The sequence below is a fragment of the Folsomia candida genome, unplaced genomic scaffold, assembly GCF_002217175.1.
Source record: "Folsomia candida strain VU population unplaced genomic scaffold, ASM221717v1 Fcan01_Sc003, whole genome shotgun sequence".
NCBI lineage: Eukaryota > Metazoa > Arthropoda > Collembola > Entomobryomorpha > Isotomidae > Folsomia > Folsomia candida.
The window spans coordinates 4,430,487-4,449,413 of record NW_019091195.1 but is presented as its reverse complement, the minus strand read 5'-3'; the positions used below and the strand labels follow the sequence as shown (position 1 = coordinate 4,449,413).

Here is an 18,927-nt window from a genome sequence, read left to right as displayed (position 1 = left end):
ATAAGTGAGATTTTTTCTAGAATTTTGAGTCAATTTTATGAGACGCATTAGTGGTGGCAGCAGAGTAGGTGGTGGTGGACTCCAGAGGAGGACAGGGCATCGACCCAAAAAGTCATTCGAGGCAGACAAGCGGACGCCAAAGGCCAGTCTCACCTCCTCCTCACGGCAATAAGACACGTTCGCTCTTCACTCCGTTTTGGAAATTTTGGAAGGTTTTTCACAGAAATTTTAGAAAACCCACGGCAGGCCTACTAAGGATAAGCGAGAAGACTGGACTGATAAGTTATTTTATGATATTTAGTATATTGCGTATTTGGAACTTAGAATTTTTTTAAAAGTTAGATATAGTTGGAGGGTAGTAAATGTAGTATTATTCTATGTTCAAGTGGGTTAATTAGTAGTAGCTCTATTTTATTCTAAATTGTCAAAACTCTATTTTTTGTTTGTTTTGTTAGTATATGTGTTATCAAAAAGAGGTAGAAATCATCCTAGACGCTGTTTCAGTTATAATGGTTGTACAACGTGGCCAAGATGAAGGAGGGGAAAATACTGGCGACCATGAAGTTAGGGAGGTTATCCAAGTCTCAGTTGAGGAGAACCTGAACAGTTCCACTGCCACCAACATTCCTACTGAATCGTCAGATGAGGATGATCTGTTTGGTAAGAATCATTCATAATATACTACTTACTTATTTACCCAAAAGTGAAAATGGATAAATAATTATCATCACTTAAATAAGTTAATTGATAACCATTTTTTTCAATCGAAGAATCTAGTAGTAGCGAGGAAGAAATTGCTTGTCTGGAGACTTTTGCAGCGGAGGAGAAAGAGGTGAACGAACTGATACTGCACGTAGCCACTCCGTCGTCTCATCTCGCCTCCGTTGAAGCTTGCGGGTGTCCATCTCACTCGACTGGACACAATCCCTTTGCTGGACACACTGCGAATGTACATTTTTCGCCAGAATATCATTTCACCAACGGAATTGAACTACCATATTCGAATGCAACATGGACGAATAATAATAATAATAACGTTGGCATCATGCTACCTCAACAACAAGCTGGCTTTCCTATCGCACCTGCTCACCATTTCAACAACAATTACATGGAATTTCACCCACTCCAACACAGTAATGGGCCAATGTTGCATGGAGGCCAAGTGCAATTGGTGCCGATGCCGATGCCTGCACCAATTTTTAACAATCGTCAATTTGCATTAGTGGGCAGCCATGTTGGATTTCCAATGCCTTTCCAAACACCCCCAACTAATTACCCGATTGGAAATCCAAATAGAATGATACCAACTAACCAGCAACAACTGCAAAGAGTTTGGCCTACTCCAAATTTTAATGTTGGTCAATGTTCGCAGCCATTACCACTACCAATTTCAGGAGACGGTGTTTATTCAGGATTTATTCCTCACGGAAATGGGCAACCACTTCTACCGATTGCAAATTCGTCATTTCTTCCAGTACCGACGAACGTACTGCATTCAATGGATGGTGGGACAAGGTGTACACAAATTTTGCAACCATTTCCAAATCAATGGTATTGCAACAATAACAACGAAGGACATTTGTTGTCTACTAACCAATCGTTTTCGCCGTGTTTTGAAAACGTTGCATTTCCTCCTCCTGGTGATAATTCAGACATTCAATGGGTTATGAATAATTCAGATTCGGACATGATGGTAGGTTCTCTAATTTTGTTCACTATTATCAACCTATTATCATGGTCAGTTATTCCATAATGTTGTCTAATTAATATAGACGTATCCTATCAATACGCACTATTCTGGCCATCTTCCAACTACGTCTCTATCTTCTTGGGCACCTTCAGATTCATCAGGATCAAGGAGGCCTTCGACTTCTGGCAGTGATTGCTCATACGGATCCCTTGGACACGATGAATCATTTTCCGGCAACAATATTAACTATTCCGCTTCAACATCTGCAGTGGGAAATTTTAGCGACGTAGTATGGTCTCCAACGGATGTGTCGAATCGAGTAAAGATAAGGACGATGACAGAGGATAATCTCATATTGAGTCAAAATGGATTCATCGTGGATGATCGAGTCCACGTGAATATGCACGAGTTGTCTTACGTGGATAACACATTTGATGTAACTGGCATCAAGCAATTTCCAGCGCCTCCTCCTTCAAACCTTGAGTACTATGTTCCTCCCTCAGGTATGTATATTAGCTTATTTAAAATATACACTGGTTTACAATTAGCATATTAATAAAAAAACGATTGATATAATAATTGGCATATCGATTTTTTTTCTAAATAACCTTGTCAGCTAATTGAGCATTGCTATTTTATCATTAGTTGACGATTCTGATTTCTTTGGAGGACAACAGTACTTGTGGCAAGCAAAAATGTTTGAACATTTTGGCATACTTCTCCCAGACATTTGGCGTTTGCAAGGTGCGCCTCAGTTCAACATAAATCCAGATGATGGATGGGTCGGATTAAATATCACTACGAAGCTTCGATTTTGCTGCAGAGTACGTAAAAAAATACTATATTATAGTATATATTTGCTGCTTATTTTTACTCACGTCAATTGAAAATGTATTGTGTTTATCTCAAAATGTATTATTAGAGCTGTAGTACACCATGGACTTCAAAACAAGGGAAAATTTTGTTTGCGTTTAAACAAAATAAGGATTCCCGTCGAGGATTCATTTTCATGAAAATCTTTGGACAAATATGCATGAATAAACAAAGGAAACCATGTCGAGATGAGAATTATCAACAACCAGCATGCTATCCTGAAGAAATCGAAAGAGCAATGAAAAGGCTTTTAGAATTCGTGTGTAATCAGTTTTACGGTATTGCACTTCCAGAACAATTCCTGAATGATTGCAAAAAATCAATTCGATTATCAAATACTCGCAGCAGCACCAACAACCACCACAATTTAAATGTTGAAAATCATCATCATCACCGTAAAGATCTTTGCCAGGCCTGCAGATTGAATATTTGCTTTTAACATGCCGAAAATTTGAAGGAAAACTAATCAATTATTTGCTAACAAGCGTTTATTTTTTGATGATGCATACTTACACATAGTATCCCATAATTTTATTTACGTTGTGTGTTTGTGTCTTACTTTAAATTTTCTCACTCTTCGAGAGTCCTGATTATGTACTATTTTGTTTTCCGGCAATTTATTTTATAATGTCTTGTCTATTTATGTTTTTCAGTGATTGCATTTTTGTGTTCTGTTTCTTCTTCAAATTTTACAGTTCTGTTGTAAAGGAGTATTATATTACGGAGTAGCAATTGTATACATTCAATATCAAGTTAATTTTTCCATTTATGTATCCTTAATATTACATTATATAAAGCTCAATCTTCATCGAATTGTGTTCTTTGCAAATAATATTTTGTATACTTACTTGCAATTGAAAGATAATTGAATATTTTAAAAATAAAGATAATTAAGTATAATTAAGTATTATTTTAAGAGAGTTTGTCAAAATTTGATATCCCTTGTCAAATGCATAATTATTTAAATTCTAAAATGACAATGATGAATGTTGCATAAGTCTAAAAGCGTATTTATCTAATATCATCCATTCGACCCTATTTCATCAGTTGCATGATTATCTTTGCATGACTGGCTTTGTGAATTTATTTAGTACTCTGTGGCTGCCTATTTTTGAATAGCGGAAGTGTGCATTACACTTTATTGCATAACCTAGTAATTTGTTTGGCATCCCTCCTTGAGTGAATTTTTATTTTAAATATTTCTCCATCTTTCATTCGCTGCTACACCCTAACCAAAAGTATTTCAACGCATGCCGTCAAAAAATATATAGTTGTAATTTCTGAGTCGACAGTGACACATTTTATTCAACGATATTAGTCTTCAAGCATCGACCTAAAATACACAAAATAAAAATGATATCGGGAATTTTTATCTTTTTTGGCATTATTGTCTCCCTATCAGTTCCCAGTCCCGTTACAGCTACACAATCAAACTCAACTATCCAGAAACCAATCGTGATTTTTTCTTCACTTAACGTGTCTCCCAACAAAGTGATAGCTCATCAACCAGTTTCCAATTCAAATGCTCCATCTTTAGTCCAATTTGAGTTGGAGACGCAAGAATCACGTCAGAAAAATCGTCGCCAGTCTTACAACCACAAGTCTAAACCCAAGCGAACTCAGTACCAGAATCACAACCGTCACTCGGACGGGAAAAAGGGGAAAGGGGGCTACTACCATACAGACTCGTACAAAGGGAACAAAGGATATTCGGACTCGTCGACGTACAACCGTGCTAAGAAGGACAACTATGGGGACGGGGATCATAAGGAGTATGGGAGTAAGAATGGGGGTTCACACGGGGGTGGAAATTCTGGTGGGAGCAAGTACGGCGGAAGTCGTGGTCGCGCGAGCAATGCCCATGGCGCCAGTGGAGATCGATTCGGGGGAGGATATCGGGGAAAATATGCCAGTGACTATTCCGATAATGGCAACGCATACTTGAACGCTGGGGGTGGTGGAGGGTACTAATACACATTTGTATCCTTAACAGACATCGTCAGGAATCAATGCATTTTTTTATGATGTGCACAAGGACTTGGCACTTACTATCATTACTTAATCAGTAATATGCTATTTATTTATTTGTTTATTTGACATATGATTGGATTACAATTCGTACTGGAAAAGTTTATAGTTATATATTTATTACCTCATTCAATACCTACCCTCAGTCTTTAATTAATCTGTTTTTTTTAATAATAAATGTCAGTGTCAGCGATTAATGATTATTTCCCCATCCAAATTGTTCTTAAGTATACGTAAATAAGTAACAAGGATATTGACCACAAATGATATAACGTTGGGTCACCTACTTCATTTGCGTCGTCTCATGAAAATTGCACTGGATGTTAAGTTAAGGGATAAGTACGAGTTAACTGGACTTTGAAGCCGGTTTTCTTCCACGGATCATTCTAGACGAAAAATTATATAATATTTTAATTCAATAATACTACTACTACACTTAAATAAATTACAATATGCAATACCTAAAGATGTGAAGGAAGAGACCCAGGATCATGGCGAATATTCCGACCTTTGCTACCGCAGCCCCTATTTGGGCTTCTTCCTCCTCCTCTGGGATTTTATCCCTCTTTCCTTCGGCTGGATCCATTTCACCTGTTGGAAAATATAAATTAGAGATAAGCTCAATCAAGCTGTATTTGTAATTGTATGTAAGCCAGCAAAACCTCGACTTGAATGACTAATAAAAATTTAATCAACCTTGTCTTATCAAGAGTTTTATAATTTAAATTTCAAACAAGCTATCATAATATGTAAGACATTTTTTACTACTTACCAAAATTATGATTGTGCAAGAAAGTAGTTCTTTGAGAGATGGCTATTGGCGATGAACATGAAATTGTATGATTGCATTGTGTAATTTACACACCAGTCAGTCAAACTTTAAAGTTACCACGTTTCTTCTTCTGATGTCGTCACTTGCATAATTTTAGTGAATGCAAGATATTACAGGAAATGAAATTGCATGCAATTTAAAAACGATGTAAGGACAAAGGAACAATGAGCATACATCTTAATAGTCAAATCAATTTATTACAAGTTATGAATTTCACTAATATGTTCATTATTGTTCATATTATTAGGGTGTCCCAACTTTGTAAAAAAAATCGCTTTTTCCGCTCACGATTTTTTCGCTCTTTTTGTAAACCGCACTGCGCATGCGATTCCGATCTTTTTTCCGCTTTTTCTGCTCAAAAATAAAATCTACTTTAAGATGATTTTTTCGCTCTTTTTACTACTTTGAGTGAAAAATCAGTCTCTCAGAGACATGTTTAAGGGGACATCGCCCGATTTTGATGCCCTATGGAATATATTGCAATATCAGGTGAGTGTATGAAAAGTGAGGGAGGATTTTATTCCATTGCCCCACCTGCGCCCGCCACACCCCCTGAAAAGCATTGCAACCACTAAAACTACCGCATTCAAACCTTTGCCAAAAATCCTATTTTCATCCCATTTTGGTAATTTTTGGATTTACATGATCTTAGATAGTTGTTTTATCATATCCAAGATGAAGCAAATTTAAATTTTAAAAGAAACTCCAAAGTTTCTTGACCACCCATTCTCTGCTCCTGAGTATTCAAGCGATAAAAAATCGGGACAGTCAAGTATTGAGCGAAAAAAGCGGATTTCAGATTTTTTAGCTTTTCGCTTTTTCAGATCTTTTTTACAAACTTGGGAGACCCTATTAATAATAATTTTAGTCCATACCCCGGCCAAATATTTTTTTATCCTACCCTACTCGTGTTGAGCTCAACATGAGTAGGGTAGGATAAAAAAATATTTGGCCGGGGTATGGATATCACACCTAACTACAAAAACATCAACTGGCACTTAGGTCAGGATAGACAAGAAGACCCGATTGTAAAATCATGTCTTTGTGACTATTTCGCAGAGAATTTATGGCTGACTCGGTGATTTTTGGGCACCTAGAAACTCGTAAATCCAAAAGGGTGAGTTTGAGGTTATCCTGGATGGCTTTTACGGAAATATCGGAAATCTGCAGCAAAAAATTATACTGTGTTAACACATATACTTGGCAGCTAATTATAAAAATGTGCAAAATAAAGAACTATGTAGCTGAGGGAGTTGTGCAGCTTACATTGCATCTTGGAAGGCCGAGAATTGCAAGTTTTGAGCATTTAACAATTCCATAGACCAGAGAAATGTCGGTGAGTAATGACTTGTCAGCTTGAATTTCGAGTCTAATTAAGTCTGTCAATAGGAAATAACATGTGTCAGCGATTTTAATTGTGGCCACTGTATATGATGATTGTATACTTATTTTAATATTTATGAGTGGATACCTTTTAAGTGATAGATGGCAGGAAATTTTGTTAGCTTCAATAATTTATCTTGGTTCATTCCAGAACCACAATCAATACTGTTTAACAATTTTTTGCATGTTGAAGCATTTAGCCCGGACAAACCACAGTCGGTCAATGGAATTTTCGAGACATGTCCTAGCTTGGCAATTTTCAACTGTTGCAAATGTGGGAAGCCTTTGATTATAATTCGCATAGCTTTATCGTCAATCAACTCCGGATCCAACTCTAAGTTTGAACACATTTTGAAGGAACTTGTAAACTTTAAAAGACACTGTGAATCTATACTTCCGAGATTGAGATAAGAAAGATTCAAGTTTTCATCTGGAAATCCTTTCTTTGCCAAAAGAGCCTCCCAATCATCACAATGCCTGGCTTTGCATTCGAATGACTTTAGTGCAGGCAAATAATTAAAGGCCTTGAGAGACTTTAAAATACAAAAATCCACGTTCAGTCTTTTTAGTCGAGATAACCTGGTGACGAAAAATGGAGTGTCAAATGCCGGATTGTACCGATATTCGATAGTGTAATGTTGAAACAACTCTAAATTTTCTAATGTTTTGGAAATTGATGTGAACAATTTTTGGAGCTTGAGCATTCTAGATTTTACAGACGGGTTGACTCCAAACATGGTCAGTCTTCGTAATTTTAACTGAAGATTGGTCAACGCTAGAATATGTTCATCTCTGAGTTCATCTCGTGGAGAAAAATTGAGTGTTGTTAAACTGTCCCATCGCAAGTTCTTATAGCTTGATGGACATGGAATGCACGAGTTCTTGTACATTAACTCAATCAAGTTTGGGCACATGGATATAATTTCTTCCAGCTCGACTTTCCCAAATTCTTCATCCCAATGAAGTCGTTTAAGTTCAATTAATTGTAAATGTGGATTGCTCACATGATGCTTGATTCTGAAAAGAGTTGAGACTTGCTGGGATTCTGGTGATGCACGGTTTTTGTAGGAAAAACTTTCCAAGTTTGGAGCTTGATTAATGAGAACTTTGGCCAAATCAGCTAAATTCGACATACATTCTTCCAGCTTCAGTCCCGATAGTGTCCATCCAAAAAACGCCATCAATTTCTTAAACAATGGACAAGTAGTTGGAATATCAAAGAAGCAAATATTTCCCAGTGCAACGGAGGAGGTTTTTCTTGCATTTTGTATAAATGAAGTTGCTTCAGGACAATCGTTCTCTGTAACAATTAACGTTTGTCGTGAGGTCAAAGCCCGTGACATTTCCTTGTTCCACAGACTACAGACGAGACGCGAATTTCTTAGATCTTGCGATGGTAGATAATTTGATATCATTTCCAATATCTGTAGGGAAAAATATGGCCAGAAATTAGAGTAATCACACAACATACGGTTTTTTGCCGATAAAATTAGGTTTATTATGCTTACGTATTCATTGCTCAAGGGAGTGATGGAATTTTCAAATGCGAATACTTGAGGTTTATCCTTGTCCAATTTTCGCCTTTTGTTATTAAAACGAACTTCATATTCGTCTCGGCTCAGTCGGCTTTGCCTTTCGATTTCCAGTATCCGATTATGATAAGTGTATAACTCTGAAATGTTTAAAAGCTTCGCTTGGAAAATCTTAGAAAAACTAATCAGTATTATTAAGTTACTTTTTCTCAGCGATTTTAATTCTGAATCCATTCCTGGGTCCATTTGTTGAGCAAATTCGTTTTGTGTATTTTAGGTTATTACTTGTATTTTACTTTATTCCTATTAATTAGTTAAAAATGACTTTGATCAACCACTTTCTACTCTTAAATGTGTCAACTTACGCTAAGAAACTTTATTTTCCAATTTTGAATTTGCTTGACAGCTAAAAAGTTCAACAGATAAAGGATCAAGAACTTCGAGAAAAGGAAATGTTTTTCGTTGTTAATTTTCAATCAATTCAGCTGGTACTTAAATAATAATATGGTAAATCAGAGTGAAATGAATTCTGTTACCCAAATATGAAAAATGAGCGAGACGGGATGGGTTTTGTTTGCTGATGGATTGTGCGTGAGACTGACTTGATTGATGGAAAAGAAGACTTTGAAAAGTCTCACTTTTCCTCCTTCGAGTTGAGAATCTAACCTTCTAACGAAAAGTTTAATACTTTGTTTTTCATATAATAAAATTTTATGATGGAAATGGTGATGATATACTGATTACTTAAATGATTATGTAGTTCATAAGCTACAATATTTAATTTTCAGTCCATGTATGTTAATTCAGACGGGTTGACTTATTTTTATTGGGAAAAGTACTGTAGAAAGTACTAATATACGGGAATATAAAAATACTGCTATTGTCTTAAATAATAGACAGGTTGAGCAAGAGTACATGATTGTATTTTGCGATTGTAAACACAGCGGAAAAATCAAAATTAGTCAAACTTTTAGTCAAACTCAGGATTAAAAATCTCCGTCTCCAGGCAGCATTGTATTGTACTCATATACCCAACTTGAAGGAATTTCAAATCTGCCGCCGGAAATTAATGAGAATTACAATCCTCCCATAAAATATTCTTGCTCAACCTCAAGAACATACAATCATAGATTGTGATTGTGATTCTACATACAATCATTTTTTTACAATATTGTACTCTTGCTCAACGTCTCTAATAATGACACCCAGTAATCATGGCGTATGAGATTACAACAAATTATAAAGGTATTTGAATAACTTATTCTGTGTTTGCCAATATCAACCAGGAAATTCACTAAGTTCAGCAACCAGTTCACCAAAAAGGCTCAGCGGATTTTTCATGACGGAACCATCTGCGACCAAGTTTAGTAAAGTGGACACACTTTCGTTCATTGTAGCTTTCACCCGAATTCGTCGACTTCCGTCTGGATCTCTTGAAATCTACATGGTAATAAATCACTATTTAGCAAGACAAAGCTGTATGGTTTCCGTGACGGAAAAATGAAGGGTTAAACCAATGTATTAGATTATGTATTCCTTGATCTATCAGTACTTTTGTACGTGTTCGAATTTTAATAGATATACATACTTGAAAATTTGGAAATCGTTGTAAACTGGCATCAGTAATCTGAAAATTTGTAATAATTGGGTAACTTTATTATGTCTTGCTTAACTGGCTTTAAGTAATGCGCAATATGTATGTTTTTTTTTAATTTTTACCAAGCAGGTGGGAAGATGAATGACGACTAGTGATGGAAGTCCTACGAGTCCATGAAATAAGGTCAGATCGCTCAATTTTGGGGCGCAATTAATTTCTAGTATATGCAATTCTGAAACAAGGAATGGACACACAATAATTAAATTTCATATTATGTAGATAGTGCTGCATATTATCTTGATACACCGATTCATTTGCACCCCAGAAACAAAAAAAGTGTAATTAATTACCTTTTAGATTACGTATATTTGGCTGAGTTCGGAGAGATTCCACATTTTCATCCTGGAAATCTTCCTCCAAGACTAATTTTGAGCATTCATCCTGTGAAATTCCAGTTATTCCATGATCAGTCAAACATAAGTGTGGTCGGTTGTGATTGATTGAGCTTCTTATCCTGAGAATTACAAAGATTAAAATGGTTATCCTAGTAGAACAGGTATTCAATTTTCCAGAAATTCGCTTTTTAAAGTTTTTTTTAAAAATTGTTTAGCAAAATAATTTTGGAATTTTTATTGCGGATTTTCTTTTTAGTAAACGCAATTCAATCTACTGTGCTTTTCATATTAGACAAAAATTACCTAAGAATTCGAAGTCGCGGCAGGTTACCGCAAATTGTGCTAAATAACGTATCGTCAACTCGATCCTCCGTGATGTCCAGGGTCAAAATGTTAGGAAACGCTTGGATAATTTTTTTTAAACAATCATTGTCTATTGCTCCGAGGGATACTTCGTTGATGAAACGCTGAACTTTTGGTAGAGTAGTCTTTTTTAGAATTTTCCACCAATTGATCCAGTAATTACATTTACAGCTCAATTTTTCCAGGACAGGGAGATGATCTATTATGTTAAGCGAGGTTACAAATTCCATATCAATGGTCAGAGATTTTAAGGAATTCATGCGAACAGGAAACGGGGAATATAAACGGCTTGATATTTCCACGTGATCACTAACGGGTCGAGTAATTCGGAGATCTTCCAAAGATTTTTTTGAACATTCCAAGAACTTTTTAAATTCCTTCATCCTGTTATATCCATCAGGCATGATGTTCTTTAAAAATAAACTCTTTAGTTTCAATCCCATCTTTGAGAAGGATCGAAAGTAATTAATCTGCTTAATTCGCGTATTCCAACCAAGTTTTAAATCAAGGACTTTTAATGTTTTCCAGTTCAAATTTTGAAACAAGTCCGGCTGACACGCTCCAAGATTAGAAATTTGCAAGGACACCAAGTTGGGACACATTCTAGGCAGCCTTTCTAATGCAGTAACATCTCGTTCATCCTCCCAGCTTAATTCTCTTAAATAGTGAAGCACCAAAGTGGGAGTGAATACGTTGGATGTGATTTGATCCAATGGCGAGAATCCATCTCGACGAGCTGGGACATTCCTGCGACGCGTGACTTCATTTGATTTTACCGACAGATGATCTAGAGCTGGGACGTCCCTCAAAATGAGATACAATTCTTGCGCAGTCATAGTGCATTCGTCCAGTCTTAAACTGCTCAGTGTGGTTCCAAAATGATTTACTACTAGTTGAACAGGCTTCGTGTCCAACGATGTGGATAGAATGACGAGTGTCGACAAAGAGACGAGATTTCCACGTGTCTTTTGCCTCACCAAGTCGGTCACAATATCTGAATCCTCGTCGGATGCTACCACGATTGATTTGCGCTTCATTTCACATCTAGACATTTCCTCATTCCATAATTTGCAAACTTTTTTACAATTTTGCAAATCCTTCCAGGGGAGATGATATGCAATCATTTCCAAAATCTGTTATAGATGCAATAAACAAAATAATTAAGATAGTCAACTTATGAAAAGATGATTAAATATGAAAGCCCACTAACGTATTCATTTGAAAGTGGGATTGACTGAGGATTAGGACCAAAGGCTGCAAACTTCATGTCCACTTCCTTTTCTTGAGCACTGCCCTGACCAAACATTTCCGCCCGGTGAGTCGAAATATGATTCCTAGCACGTTGATGAAGTTCCATCCCTTTCAACTTGAACGTGTATAAACCTAAAACAGTAGATGTCCAATGAATATATAACAATCCGACAAATATAGTTTTTTCATAAATCGACATAACAATTCAGATTAAAATCATACGTTTTTTTAGACTTTTTAATTCTGCTGTCAACTCGTCGTACGACATTTTATGTTTGTAGAGGTTTTCTATAAAACATACGTAAAGCATAAAAACATTACCAAGTTAATTTATTAGTATGTCTTATTACAATACTTACAATATAGTTTCCCAATAATAATTATTGCAAAATTAATTGCGATTATTTTAGTTAATTCAATCGACAGAAGATGGTTGACGAGCAAAGCAACGCACGACGACACGAAATAAAGAAATAAATAAAATAAATTTCTGCTGCCACACGAGGATAACGGATTCTGCCTAATAATAAGTATCCACTTATCCTTAGCGCACGTGATAATTTACTACAAATAACTTTTTAATCTTCATTGCAATGTGATCCATATTCCTATCAAAACAATTTCTCATTTGCAACTTCACAATTTGTCGTTCTCTTCTTCATCTCTCTTTTGCCACTAGATTCTTTATCCCGAAAAATGTAAACACCATCCATCCATGCACACCTCCATCTCCATTCACCCAACTAAAGAAGAGTCTCATCTCATGTGCACGCCAATTGCGGGAGCACTGGTCACATTGTTCATGAGTTTTTTGAAAAAAAAACAAAATCGTCATCGGAACGAAAATTTTGAAATACCTGCCTAAACTGAATATTGCCTAAACAAGAAAATATTCCATTTTGAAAGATTTGTCAGAACAGCTAGATGGGCTACTGGAAGGATAACTTCCCAGGGAGTGAAGCCTACTTCCTACGAATCAAGATCGCTCGAGGTGTCGTCGGATACTCGGTCGTCCTTGGGGGGCTGCTGCTAGCGTAATTATCAAATAACTTCAAATTCTGTTGGTTAGTTATTGTAGATCAAGATGGACATTAGCTTATCAATTCAGATTCATACGCATACTGAATACATTTATGAATACATGTTTATGATATGGTGCAGGTCACAACAGGTGTAGGATGTTTTTTCTTGCATTTACTTGCTGTACGAAAGTGGACTAGTAGCTTTATAACCACTTACTCACTAGAAGAATAAGCTAAGTATTATACTGATTCAGGTTTCGATCTTACAGATTTAGCCCGTTGTCAAAGACGCTGAGGAAAAGAGCAGAAGAAGGTGTGGACAAGGATCCTCTGTGGTTAAAGGACTATTTTGCTAAACGGATGGATGGGAATGTAATTTCGGGAACGCTCACCAAAGAAATTATGGATAAAGCGTTCTTGGACATAGATATTCAGGAACACTCTGACTTTACAAGAACAAGAAAGTTCCAAAAGGAATTGGCCAGTTATAAGAAATCCGACGTTCAAGCTCAACAGAAAGATGAATAATTATGTAGCGATGTTTATTCTCTACAGATTATCCATAGACAAGTAGCTACCTATTAATGCGAGTGTGTTTTTTAAAGTGATTAGGGCTTTAGTGAGTTTATTATTACGATACGTAGTTTATGAGTAGGATATAAATATTATTTTTTTCTAAAGCTTCTTTCATAATAATTCAAAATCCTATATAATGAATAAATTAAACAAATACAAGAAACCACCAGCGATTAAGCTTCCAGCGCCTCCAAAGAAACCCGTAAGTACCACGAGCAAAAAAATATTTGAAGTTTCCTCAGATTCAGAAGACGACGATTTTCAAAAACCAAGGTCGAAAGAATTTGCTGCACCCGCTAGACAAAGGAAGAATAAATCTGACGAGCAGAATAACATACAAATTCATATCACAAATCCTAAACAAATCAAAGGATCTGACGGAGTTGGAAAAAGTCGTAAGGAGAAAAATCAAAGCAAGTCTATAACAAGTACTAGTACTACTATTACCAGCGAATATATCTATGTGCCTGATGACAAGAAGATATATATTCCTGACAAAAATAAGATTCCGGAAGATGATATTTTAGAGTCCCCAGTAGGTCAATCCAAAAAACGTTCGTGCAAGGCTGAATCCCCAATACGAAACACAAATAATGGCAAGAAAGACAACAAGGTACATGCAACAGAAGAAAATTATCAAGAAGGTAACATAGATGCAGATTTGGAGTCAATGTCTACTAAAGTGGCTCATCGACCGGAAGCAGTTTGTCCATTTTGCTGGAAGCATTTGACAGACAAACTTGCTGGATCTGTTCATATTAAGGCTTGTGCAAAAAATCTTCCTTTAAATCAAATATTTGAGGCTCTCCAGCTTCAAGAGAAACAAATCAAAGAGTGGGAAGGTTTAGGGATTGCATATCCTGGTTTCCACGGAGGACCTTCGTCGTCTGCTGCTGTCGGTTCCCGTCGAGGAGGCTGTGCTAATTCTAGAACTGGAAATAAAGCTTCACGTCCCACTAGGCGAAAGAAGCAAGACCCAGAACTAGAATTGGCAATAGCACTTTCGGAATCACTTCATGAGGAAGTTGAGAGGAGGAAACAGAATGAAAATGCTTTCATTGTTGAGAACGATCTTCAGGGAGAAATTGAAATACGACCTGTCATCCAAATACCTAATATTATGGTCCAACAAACAAAGTCCAAACCAAGTAAGCCTGTCAGAAGGGGGAAAAGAGGAAATTTGGCACTCCTCCCTTTGTGCACTGCAACCGATAGTGATAAGAAATCCGAAATTGAGAAGCGTCTTGGGACGATCTTGGACGAAAGCGAAGCAAATTGTAATAAACATGAAGACTTTAATGTTAGAGAGAATCCAAGTCATGGCTTGTTACAACTTTCTAAACGATTGGAAAAGTACAAGATCAAAGTAAGAGCGCAATGTTAGTGATGCATGTATTTTAATACATGTCTTTTTAATTAATGGATTTATTTATCATTTTAGACAAGTCCTCTTTGGTCTTTAGCCAGTTCTGCTTCTTCATCCTTTGATTCTCCCAGAACATATTCGATTAGTGCAGTTTCTGACGCTAAATCTCGATTACTTGCGGAATTGGGAAACTCCGTTCAGACAGACCTGGGTTCACTTAAAAAAGTTCACACTACAAGTAGTCCCGAATCAACGAGGCCAAACTGTGTCGTCCCTGAAGTAAAAATCGTCAGCAATTCATCACGATTACAAAACAATAAGGTTGTTAAATACTGGCAAAGTCAAATACTTACGATTCTGTAAATAATAATTTTTTAACTACTTTTATTATTTTATTTTTTAGTGTGAAATTACGCCCCCGAAAGTCATCACAGTCGACGCACCCAATTTAAATAATAACTGCAAAAGTTCATCATCCACCCCACTGCTGTCAAAACTTAGTAATGATTTGCTTCAGATATTCGTGAATAAGGAAATGACTGATCTGACAGTATATGGCAGAGAAGAGAAACCAATCAAAGCTCATAAATTGATCATCATGGCACGATGTCGTAAACTTTATTCTGAAATTGTACAGGAGAATACATCAAACGGGAAAACTGTGCGAGATATTATTTCATTAACGTGTTTCTCTCACCTTGCTGTGAAGGCTTTTGTAAAATTCTTGTACTGTGGTAAACTAAAGCCACTGGAAGGACAGGACTTTTTGGATGTGTTGGAGTTGGGTTCAAGATATGGTATTCAATTGACGGAGGTGGTCGTGACCACCTCTACCACTAGTACTGCTGCTAATACTACCACGACAAACTCTGCCAAATCTGGCATACTAGTAGAAGACAAACACCGCTCTACACCCCAACTGGTCACTCCGCCCACACATCATAACCTGCCCATATCCAAATGTACCACAAGAGAATCAGTTGACTTGGATAAACAACATTGTGTTGAATTGATGTGTTCTACTTCAATCAATAAACCTCCAAATTTGCAATTAAGAGAAAGTTGCAATCGAAATCGAAGTGTTCGTTCCAATATGAGTTTGGACCTTTTTCTAGATGAAGAGGACGCGCTGAAGACCGAAACTAATTTACTAGGTATTTTATAACACATTTCAATCTACATTTTAATTCATTCTATCGTATAAAACCATACTTACCTACCTTAACCGACTTTCTTTTATTTCAGGACCTAAAAATGACAAGTCAATGCAACAACAAAATATTCAGGAATGCACGCTGGGTAATCAGAATGACAAGGATGATGATGATGATGATAATGAAGATGCGGGATCAAGAGATATGTTTGAAGATTTGGAAGACTTTGAAGAAGAGTATATCAGTGAACTTAAGATAAACAATGAAGATCAACAGAATCCCGTATCAACAAAACACAAGAACAGCGATGCTGATGACGATAATTCAAAAATCATAATCGACGATGAACTAAATCCAGTAATAGACTCGCAACATCGAGTTTTACTGTCACCAAAACATTATAAAAGTCCACAAGACCTGGCTTCGCTGTTCCCCCCTTGTTATAATTTCACAACATCTCAAGTGGCAGGATATATTGATTTTATATCTTCTCTAAATCGGGATGAGTCACAGGCAAATAAAAAACATAAGTTGATAGACATTGAGGAAATAGATGACGACAATGTAGTGTTAAATATATATAGTGATTCAAGTAGAGTTGTAAATCTTGACCAAAGTAAAAAGACGTTTAAGAAATTAAAAAAAGATTCAAGTAGTAGTTCGTTCCAAAGAGAAATTATGACACTTCATGAGAGCCACGTTGCTACTACCCTTTCCGAATGTAACAATAGTTTCCAGTTATCGCCTCTTAATTCTTACCGTGATCCTTGTGTTTTTCCTGAACAGTATGGACAAAGTCCTTCTTGTGTGGATCGTGTCGAACCCGTCAAAGAAAATATTATTGAAGATGATCCTTTTGGAAATGATGATGACGACTGCTTCCTCAACCTTCCTTCCGTCCTGCTTCAAAATCATTCGCCTCTTCCCCCATGTCCTTCTCCTATTTCTAACAAAAAGAACAAATCTGCTGTACCGCAATCAGACCTCGTCCCAATTCCTAGTCGTAGTAACACTGACACATTTAGTCAGAATCTTGAATTGAATTGTCAAAATCCATTCAACGGAAAGGGAAAGGCAGGTAAAAGTAATAATGGTAGAAAAAATCAAAGACAAAAAAGGGCTTTATCTCAAGAGCCTACTCCAACTAGAAAGGTTACCCAGTCCACACCTAACAAACGACCCTCTGCTCAACAAAAAGGCAACATGAACTACAGCACCATCGACACCCCCATATTAAAGGTAAAGTGAAAATACAATGGATTATTAAGTTACTTAATTATCCATCATTAATAAACTAATATACTATCCCTTTTGTAGAAAGAGCTTAAACGATATGGATTAAAACCAATGCCGAGATCTAAGGCGAAACTAATTCTTCGGCACATTGACGAGCAAATTCAGCAACGTTAATGATTAATAGTTCATTTTTATGTTGAAGCAGTTCGTAAAGTATAAAGTACTTATATGTAATATCAAAAGAATGTATTACAAAATTTTGAGTTTATTTCATTACATAATTATATGTGTACGTAATAATTGGTGACATTAAATTATCATGTAAATAAATGTAAAACCTGTCCTTCAAAAATTAACAACGTTATGCGATGCGGAAGTGGATTATCATAGAAATATTTAAATTGCTGTTCCTCTCTCCAAGTTTTGCTTAATATCTGAAGTATATTGGCCGTAAAATCGCTCCAACTTTTTGTTGAACTTCATGTTTCTCTCATTAATGTAGTCAACGTCTGCTTCATCGTTGTACATTCTACGCCGACTGAACTTGTCCCTTTTTCCCACCCTGTAAAAACAAGTGCATTTATGAAATAACAGCAGAACTCTCGACTTTAGACGCAATTAAAAGCTTACTGTTTCTCCAAATCTTGAACCATTTTATCAATATTTTCTGGTTTATCCTTATGCAGACCATGAACCAAGGTGTCTCTTCCGGCATAAAATGCATCTTCACCCACCGTTTCCTTTTCCTCTTGATAGGCTTGAAGGTCAACCTTCATGTTCTGCACGAGTCTGTTGTGTTGTCGCACCGTTGCTGCTTCATAGGTGGAAAAACCTTGGTCTGGATTTTTCTTACGGGATTTGAGTCGATCCATTCTATCCAACTCGTCAGCCTGAATGTGAAGCAGTTTAACTCGGTCGAAATCTTCGCCATCCTCTTCGCATTTGGCTCGGATTTTCTCCTCGTTCAAAATCCATTCTGCACGTCGTTTCCGAGCTTCAAATAAAATTTAAAAAAGTCAAGTCAAAGGTTGTAGGAAAATAGAGGTCTAATATTTTAATTTTATAATCAAACGCGTTGCAAATAATTTATTACAACATTAATTTTTCTAACCTTCAAAGTTTGCTGGCAACTTGGCTCGTCTCTCTTCTTCTTGGACCTCTTGATGGTTCAGTTTCCGAGCTTCATTCTACAAAACAAACGCAACACAATTATTAATCGTTCAAAAAATCTTCAATTACTGAAAGTGCGAATGAATTAGTTCAGTAAAGAATGTCATACTCGCTTATTGTGCAGTTCTCGTAATTTTGCCATGCGCTCAAATTTCTTTTTGGCGTCACCAACTGATGTACCCGAGGCTGCAGTTTTCGATGATGTCGATGCAACGTTCTCAGTTACGTTTGCGTCACTCATTTTCTGTTTTTGACTAACTGCAAACTAGAGAAGTTCTTCTGACGAAGTATTCTTTAATTACTTGATATTTCCTGGAAATTTATTCAAAGTCACCTTGTAGCAGAGTAGATATAACGGAGATACCACTCGATATATAAATTTGTAATTAGTATTTATTTTCTTTTAATTTTTAAAAGGTGAATTTAAAATCGAAAACCTTGCAAAACACAAAAAGGAGA

At 36.4% G+C, this 18,927-nt stretch overlaps 6 protein-coding genes across 13 annotated transcripts; 3 read left to right on the top strand and 3 right to left on the bottom strand.

Moving 5' to 3' along the window:
* The first annotated feature begins 146 nt into the window (after positions 1 to 146).
* Positions 147 to 3,443, top strand: LOC118435117. Its single transcript, XM_035850458.1, has 5 exons — positions 147 to 660; positions 771 to 1,693; positions 1,773 to 2,193; positions 2,336 to 2,514; positions 2,613 to 3,443. The coding sequence occupies exons 1-5, from the start codon at positions 459 to 461 to the stop codon at positions 3,000 to 3,002; spliced, it is 2,115 nt and encodes a 704-aa protein (XP_035706351.1). The 5' UTR covers positions 147 to 458; the 3' UTR covers positions 3,003 to 3,443.
* On the top strand, positions 3,191 to 4,534 carry LOC118434801 (keratin, type I cytoskeletal 9-like). Its single transcript, XM_035849084.1, has 2 exons — positions 3,191 to 3,215; positions 3,966 to 4,534. The coding sequence occupies exons 1-2, from the start codon at positions 3,191 to 3,193 to the stop codon at positions 4,532 to 4,534; spliced, it is 594 nt and encodes a 197-aa protein (XP_035704977.1).
* A 1,060-nt stretch (positions 4,535 to 5,594) lies between these two features.
* LOC110846278 lies at positions 5,595 to 9,008 on the bottom strand. Of its 3 annotated transcripts, none has more exons than XM_035850361.1 (7): positions 8,704 to 8,970; positions 8,542 to 8,641; positions 8,315 to 8,478; positions 6,895 to 8,230; positions 6,690 to 6,802; positions 6,396 to 6,587; positions 5,595 to 5,639 (listed from the first exon to the last, which is right to left on the bottom strand). In XM_035850361.1, the coding sequence occupies exons 2-6, from the start codon at positions 8,582 to 8,584 to the stop codon at positions 6,411 to 6,413; spliced, it is 1,833 nt and encodes a 610-aa protein (XP_035706254.1). In that variant the 5' UTR covers positions 8,585 to 8,641; positions 8,704 to 8,970; the 3' UTR covers positions 5,595 to 5,639; positions 6,396 to 6,410. The 3 variants fall into 3 exon arrangements, with proteins under 3 accessions (XP_035706254.1, XP_035706256.1, XP_035706255.1); XM_035850363.1 differs by lacking the exon at positions 5,595 to 5,639 and adding an exon at positions 6,258 to 6,272; XM_035850362.1 differs by lacking the exon at positions 5,595 to 5,639 and having other exon boundaries at positions 6,401 to 6,587; positions 8,704 to 8,744; positions 8,875 to 9,008.
* A 124-nt stretch (positions 9,009 to 9,132) lies between these two features.
* LOC110846196 lies at positions 9,133 to 12,599 on the bottom strand. The gene is made up of 8 exons (XM_022092854.2): positions 12,304 to 12,599; positions 12,167 to 12,232; positions 11,904 to 12,076; positions 10,634 to 11,826; positions 10,286 to 10,449; positions 10,058 to 10,167; positions 9,927 to 9,965; positions 9,133 to 9,778 (listed from the first exon to the last, which is right to left on the bottom strand). The coding sequence occupies exons 2-8, from the start codon at positions 12,210 to 12,212 to the stop codon at positions 9,617 to 9,619; spliced, it is 1,887 nt and encodes a 628-aa protein (XP_021948546.1). The 5' UTR covers positions 12,213 to 12,232; positions 12,304 to 12,599; the 3' UTR covers positions 9,133 to 9,616.
* A 138-nt stretch (positions 12,600 to 12,737) lies between these two features.
* LOC110846046 lies at positions 12,738 to 17,654 on the top strand. Of its 6 annotated transcripts, none has more exons than XR_002547556.2 (7): positions 12,738 to 12,978; positions 13,236 to 14,908; positions 14,984 to 15,229; positions 15,312 to 16,062; positions 16,154 to 17,140; positions 17,215 to 17,301; positions 17,380 to 17,652. XR_002547556.2 is itself a non-coding variant. In XM_035850359.1 (7 exons), exons 2-6 carry the CDS (start codon positions 13,679 to 13,681, stop codon positions 17,267 to 17,269), a joined length of 3,273 nt encoding a protein of 1,090 aa, XP_035706252.1. In that variant the 5' UTR covers positions 12,738 to 12,978; positions 13,236 to 13,678; the 3' UTR covers positions 17,270 to 17,301; positions 17,380 to 17,652. The 6 variants fall into 6 exon arrangements, 5 of the variants coding, with proteins under 5 accessions (XP_035706252.1, XP_035706253.1, XP_021948347.1 ...); XM_035850359.1 differs by having other exon boundaries at positions 17,211 to 17,301; XM_035850360.1 differs by having other exon boundaries at positions 12,741 to 12,978; positions 16,154 to 16,575; positions 16,849 to 17,301.
* Positions 17,546 to 18,912, bottom strand: LOC110846047 (pre-mRNA-splicing factor Syf2). The gene is made up of 4 exons (XM_022092657.2): positions 18,578 to 18,912; positions 18,410 to 18,485; positions 17,929 to 18,292; positions 17,546 to 17,860 (listed from the first exon to the last, which is right to left on the bottom strand). Exons 1-4 carry the CDS (start codon positions 18,707 to 18,709, stop codon positions 17,695 to 17,697), a joined length of 738 nt encoding a protein of 245 aa, XP_021948349.1. The 5' UTR covers positions 18,710 to 18,912; the 3' UTR covers positions 17,546 to 17,694.
* Between the last annotated feature and the right edge of the window lie 15 nt (positions 18,913 to 18,927).